This window comes from Neolamprologus multifasciatus, chromosome 10 (genome assembly GCF_963576455.1).
Source record: "Neolamprologus multifasciatus chromosome 10, fNeoMul1.2, whole genome shotgun sequence".
NCBI classification, from domain to species: Eukaryota; Metazoa; Chordata; class Actinopteri; order Cichliformes; family Cichlidae; genus Neolamprologus; species Neolamprologus multifasciatus.
The window spans coordinates 27048403-27055164 of NC_140448.1; the positions used below are offsets into that span (position 1 = coordinate 27048403).

The 6762-nt window shown below is 42.2% G+C and overlaps 1 protein-coding gene across 5 annotated transcripts in view; it reads left to right on the plus strand.

Annotated features, from left to right (window-relative positions):
- myo7ab (myosin VIIAb) overlaps window positions 1-6762 on the plus strand; it is a 59988-nt gene that overhangs the window by 46715 nt on the left and 6511 nt on the right. For 3 of the 5 annotated variants that reach the window (XM_085174121.1, XM_085174122.1, XM_085174125.1), the window contains 9 exons: window positions 1138-1308; window positions 1390-1507; window positions 1607-1733; window positions 2695-2864; window positions 2945-3135; window positions 4996-5114; window positions 5201-5358; window positions 5929-6082; window positions 6558-6713. In XM_085174121.1, the coding sequence (XP_085030247.1) occupies window positions 1138-1308; window positions 1390-1507; window positions 1607-1733; window positions 2695-2864; window positions 2945-3135; window positions 4996-5114; window positions 5201-5358; window positions 5929-6082; window positions 6558-6713 (1364 nt within the window). The remainder of the gene's footprint in view (window positions 1-1137; window positions 1309-1389; window positions 1508-1606; window positions 1734-2694; window positions 2865-2944; window positions 3136-4995; window positions 5115-5200; window positions 5359-5928; window positions 6083-6557; window positions 6714-6762) is intronic. The other 2 variants (XM_085174123.1, XM_085174126.1) reach the window with 1 other exon arrangement.

Sequence of the window (6762 nt, forward strand, 5' to 3'; positions counted from 1 at the left end):
TGTGCTAAGCTAATAGGCAGAATGCTACCGGTATAGCTCTAAAGAATGTAGCATCATAGGCAGTGTAGTCCGTGCTGCAGGGAGAATGGACTGCCATACACGTTATGTGTCTGTGAGCGAGGGAGGGAGAAAAAGGAAAAGTACCAGCTGTCATCGAGCAGAAACGGGAGCTGGAAGCATGTAAATATAATAATAACCACTGCAGCCAAGAAGAGTGCCTGACGAGCCCAGTTGTAAGTAAGCTATTAAGACTCGACTGTACGTGTTCGTGTTTTCCTCCAAAAACAATAAGTTCCGTTGCAGCAGCCTTTCAACGCCTCTCTCTGTCTCTCGCTAGCAAATTTGACCCAGACAACAAAGTAAAGCTAGTTTTCAGCTACGAGCCCGACACAGAACCCACCGTATTTGCCAGTATCACAGCCAGGTCCCTTTACTACGGTTCGGAGCCGCGGACCTTCAGTAACAGTAATAAATCACAGCAATAGTACATTCACGTAGTTGTAAACAGCATGATAATATATTAAGTAATCCAAAGTATTCAGAATATGTTACTCTCATTGAGTAACGTAACGGAATACGTTACAGAATACATTTTGGGGCATGTATTCTGTATTCTGTAATGGAATACATTTTAAAAGTAACCTTCCCAACACTGACAATATAAGACAAGGCCTTGAGTGTATCAGCGAGACAAGACTGAGATGGTCTGGACATGTACAGAGGAGGGATAGTGGATATTGGACAAAAGATGGAGCTGCCAGACTGAAGGCAAAGAGGATGGGGGACATGCAGAGGGCTGCCGTGACAGAAGAGCTTGAGCTAGTTTTGCAGCTTTTTGATCTACTCATCCTTCTTTGTTCTTCCAGTTTTCTTATCCGATCGTAGGGTCGTCATCCAGTGCTGGATAGGGCACCAGTCTATTGCAGGGCCAACGCAGAGTAACAGACAACTACTTCGTAATTACAAAATATACAGAAAGGAGGGGTAGCTCAAGACTTTTCACAGTACTGTATATTGATGAGCCCATCTGGTTCTCCTGATATGATCTTATCTACTTGAAAGAAGAGTTGATGGCAGGTTTCAGGTGTTGGGCTTGCTTTCTCCTGTCCATCGCTTCACCCTGTGTCTGTCTTGAAGGAGGAGGACTTGGCAGAACTGGCCTCTCAGCAGTACTACGTGGATTACGGCTCCGAGGTCCTCCAGGATCGTCTGCTCAGCCTCATTCCGTCCTACATCCCCGACAGAGAAATCACCTCCACTAAGACTGCGGAGAAGTGGGTTCAGCTCATCATCAGCGCCCATAAAAAGGTACCTGCTGGTCAAGTGATGAAAACCAGTCTTAATTTTGTGCTGTTTTCTGGGAGAATCTAACTATAGCTCATTGTGCAGGGAGTACAAATGAAAAGGAGGGTAAACACGCAGAAGGTGAAGGAGGATGTGGTGGATTTTGCTCGTTTAAAGTGGCCTTTACTCTTCTCACGCTTCTACGAGGCCTTCAAATTCTCTGGTTGGTAAAACACTGTACCTCTTTCTAAACTACTAAATGCTTTGTTCCCATCAGTGGTTGTGGATATTTTTTAATGGATGTGACCACATCTGCTCACAGGGCCTAGCCTGCCCAAGAATGACGTTATCGTAGCGGTGAACTGGACCGGCGTTTACTTTGTGGATGAACAGGAGCAGGTCCTTCTCGAGCTCTCTTTCCCAGAGATCATGGCTGTGTCCAGCAGCAGGTATGACAAACAGCCACAAATGCACCAAATGACAGGCACCCCAAAATAAAGTACAAAGTATATTTGAGTTGTACAAAGTTAATAAGTGAATTAGTTGCTGCTGGTTTCTTGGCCTTTACATTGACCTTAAAGGTTCTCTACAAACAAACAATTGATTTGTTTGTCTTAACATCAGGAAAATCTTGGTTATTAATGGCGTCTTCCCACAACAACGTCTAAATCTGAAGCTGAAGAAATCTGATTATATAGAGTCTATAAGAAAACAGCCTAATGGCTCTCTTGTGTCGCTTTATGACCTCAGAAAAACCTTCCCTGATGAGTTCATGGTCTTAATCGTTGCTTTCACCTCTGGTTGAACAGAGCATAATCTGTATTTTGTAAACATCCCATTTAGATAAAATGGGAGAATAGGTCATACATGAATTAGAGTAGGTCTAGCTTGTGGTTGACAAGTTGCTAGCCATGTAAGCCTGAAGTATAAGAAGGGTTTCTCATTTGTCATATCTGGTTTAAAATGACATTCAAGCATCATCTAAATTAAATCTGTTTTTCAAGGTGTTCAATCAGTTCTGTCATGGAGACTCAAATCACTGAATACTAGCACATGCTAGCAGGCAAGCTATATTTTAGCTAACATTAGCCAGAATAAACAGGGTTTGCTCCTCAACCTAGCTAGCTAAATTCAGTTTTGCTAATTCTCAAGCCACACTATTTTGGAGGCAACCAAGATAATCAGAGATGGTATCATTCTTTAATACATAAAATTTTTTTTTTACATACATAACGTTTAATTCCAAACAAGATTTTCTTCACTTCTGTGCTGATACAAATGATTGTAAGCATGTATTAATTAATAAATTTTTTTTTTCATTTCTAAGTTTTTCGGGATCTTCTGCTTGTCAGAATTGCATCTTGTCCATATTTTGAACTATCATAGTTAAAGCAAAGTTTAACTTTGCAGGGGGGGTAAACTCCAGGGACAGAGCTTCACTCTGGCCACCATCAAAGGAGACGAGTATACGTTCACCTCCAACAATGCAGAGGACATCCGCGACCTGGTGGTCTCCTTCCTCGAGGGTCTAAGGAAGAAGTCCAAATATGTGGTGGGACTGCTAGACTGCCTGAACCCACGTAAGATTCACTGATGAATTAGAAATAAAAGGGTGTTTTTAGGAGCAGAATGGTTAATCTGTTTGTCATCTCCCCGGCAGTAGGGGTAGATTCCAACTTCCTGAGTTTTGCTAAAGGAGATCTGATCATCTTGGACGAACATGACGGAGAGCATGTGATGAACTCTGGCTGGGCACACGGCATCAATGACAGGACCAAACAGAGAGGGGACTTCCCTGCTGACATTGTCTATGTGCTACCTACTATCACCCGACCACAGTATGATATAGTGGTGAGTGGGGTCAGAAAAATAATCTCTGTCTTTTTTAATCCAGCAGGTTGTTTTTACAGGACAGAACTGGAAGTCTTACCAGTTCTTCCAGTGTAAGTGATTTCAGGATGTCCCTGTGCAACAGTGTGTAGACATACCTGGTTATTGTAGCTAAGGCATTTGAATTATCCATGTGTGCAGCAGCAAATTTCTGTCAGGCTTGAAGGTGTCAGGGCTTCTTTAATGTTCGGTACCTTCCATTCTCTTCCAATTATTCAATTTAGGGCCCCGGGGGCGCTGGAGCCTCTCCCCGCTGTCTTAGGGCGAGAAGTAGGGTACACTCTGGACAGGCTGCCACTCTGTCGCATGGCTAACACATAGAGACAGGTTGAACCTTGGTTCCTGAACATCATGACCAGTTTTCTCTCATTTTTGAGGGTGACAGTTTGGGTCTTCTTCTAGAACTTGGCAACATGGTTACATATCCGCATTACGATAGCCGTAATGCTCCGACAATCCATCAAGCGGTGCGGCTTCGTAGCTTAGCAAAGTCGTACTAAAACATTTGACAGATTTTCGAGTGCCGTGTACCACATAAAATCGTTTCGAGGTCAGTAAACACAACCAGAATTCATACATGAGGCACACGGGATTATAAGGGGCACTGTCGATTTTCAGAAAAATCAAAGGATTGATTTTAAGTGTATTTTCCAAAACAACGATAATAATGACGGCCCGCTTGCATGCTCTACCAAAAATAGTGCTTTGTTGTGAAGTTGCAGCATTTTTACAAACCAATTCTGGTTCATCTGTTTCATTCAACAATCTGCTTTCGCCTTTCTTATTCCCCGTCGCCGCTATGCTTTTTCCGGCATGTGCGTATGAAAACAAAGGCACTGCACATGCGCGTTTTACCCATATTCTATCGCAATATTTCATTTTCTTATCGTTGCCCAACATGATACCGGTATTACTGTGAACGGTATGATATGGCCCAGCCCTACTTGTACCTACATACAATTATGTGAACTGATGGTTTTGGAAACTGCAGTTGTTCAGGAATGGCTCCAAGAGGCCTTCCCAACTTGTGTAAACCTGAAATTCTCTTAGAGTTTCAGAGTTACTTGAAGTTTCCTATTGTAAGTATTGGCCAATGTGTTTGTGTGTGAGTGCTGTCAAAGAAATCCTTTAAAATAAAAATGACCATGATGTTTAAACTGTGTAAACTGCTGATCTGACCTGTCAACACTCCAGCTTTGCTATTTTTTTTTAATTAATGTCAACCAAACTGCCAGTCATCTATTAATTAAAATTTACACACAAAAAATCCTCACCGTACATACATTTTCAACACATGTGTGAAAACAACCTGATTAAAGCACCATGTGAGCAGCTGCTGTCTCTCCAATTGTTAGCTATTAGCTGTCCACCATTTTTTTTTTTTTGCAGTTTTTCTCCCAATTAACAAAAAACACAAAAATAAATATATGCTAGTCTCTCTGTGCAGCCAGCTGTGTGTTTAATGGCTGTCTACAAAGTGTAAAACACTAAAATATTACAAAAATATTGAATTTGCACATTATATTATCATCAAAAACACATCACTAGTTTTCTGCTTGGTATACTGTAACAGAAAAAAGTGCTTTAACCACACACTAAAAGCAAAAAAGTGATGGATTCTGAAAGGAAGGTTTTGACAGGGATGTGGTTGTTGAACTCCAGGTATTGGCTGCTCATTAAAAGGAAAATTAACTTCCCAAAAGCATTTTTTTCTTCCTAGAAAATGCTCTGAAATGTGTTGATGTACTTTGCTGAATTAACCAATTGGAAGGGTCAAATATGAAAAAAATCAAATCTTCCTCCTGTTTTACTGTCTCTCAGGCTCTCGTCACCATGACTCCTGATCAGAGGCGCGAGTCTATCGGTTTGTCCCAGATTAACCTCCAAGAGGATAAATCTAAGGCCTACACTCTGGAGGAGTTTTCCTACGACTACTTCAGGTAACTAAGTCTAATGTGAGGCTGTTTTAAGTACAAATGATGTTAAAAAATATGTGTGAAAGTTTCTTCTAACCGCTGTTCTTCAGGCCTCCTCCAAAGAGTACTCTGAGCAGGGTGGTGATCTCGAAAGCTCGAGGGAAGGAGCGTCAGTGGAGCTGCACCCGCGAGCCTCTCAAACAGCCTCTATTGAAGAAAGTCCTGGCTCACGACGAGCTCTCCCAGGAGGCCTGCCTTGCCTTCATAGATATCCTTTAGCAGAGGGCGTGATTGATCATTTGTTTGGCTTGCTTGTTTGCTTTTTCCCTCTGGTGCTTTTGTTACATCAGAGCAGGTAATTAACTTTCCCAAGGGACCATATGAGAAAGTGGAGGTGTTGTGAACGGCTCAGATCAGTTCTGATAAATATTCATTTTGTTTCTTTATAAACTGCTACTGGTAAGAGTGGATGTTGCAGGCATCCAAGCCTGCAGTCACACCTGTCGACCAAACTCCCCATGAAAGTTACTCACTGTTGTTTGTGATTTTGATGGGAATCATGAGCTGGTCTTGACTGCTCCATTGCTAGCAAAGGTCTAGCTGCTTTTGTAGCGATTGAAACTGTAATATTGAATCTGCTCTATACAAAGAAAACATGCTTTGTAATGCTGGTAGGTTAGTAATTTTAACATGAGAGTTTATAGGGATGAACTCGGTTTTTTGGAGCCAGCCAAGTGGCCATCAGAGGAAGTTTGCAGCTTGGTTATTTCCAGTCAGCCATACTGCCTGACCTGTACCAGCCTGTCGTTATGTGAATGGTCCTTAACTGTGTTTGCACCTGTGATGAAGTATATGGGCGACTACCCGTCCAAACGAGTGCGTTCTGTCAACGAGCTCACCGATCAGATATTCGAAGGAGCCCTGAAGGCCGAGCCGCTCAAAGACGAAATCTTCTGCCAGATTCTCAAACAGCTAACAGACAATCACATTAAGTAAGTAATGAAAAAAACTGTCTTTTCTTCTATCTCTTCTTCTATAATCAATATTTTAGCTCAGTGTTCACAGTTTAAGCTGTGAGTGTTCACTTTGATCACTCTCAAAGCATCTCTTACATCTGTAACATGCACCTTCCTGGTAACCCCAGCGGTTCTTTCACAGTCTCTGCAGCACCCTTAGAGTCTTTTTTGCCACTTGAAATTCATTAAATTCACACAAGCAAACAAAACTGGTGTTTAACATTTTCGCCTGCTGTACCGTCACCACAAACAAAATCCCTGCACACTTATAAATATGCCTGGTAGCAGCAAGAAAATAATGATATAAGCATGAAGGAATATGAACATGCATAGAAAATTTCTGACTTCTAGATGTTTCTCACTAAATGACACTTTCTTTCCTGTGTCACAAAGCCAAAATCCTGACCCTCAGTTTGTGCACTGTTTACCTTGTCATGGTGTTTGTGTGCAGGTACAGTGAGGAGAAGGGCTGGGAGCTGCTGTGGCTCTGCACTGGTTTGTTTCCTCCCAGTAACATCCTGCTGCCTCACGTCCAGAAGTTTCTGCAAGCCAAGAAACACTATCCTCTGGCTCCAGACTGCATGCAGCGGCTGCAGAAAGCCTTACGGTAACACAAACACACACAGTTGTTGTTAACGCCTTTTAAAACGTCTTCA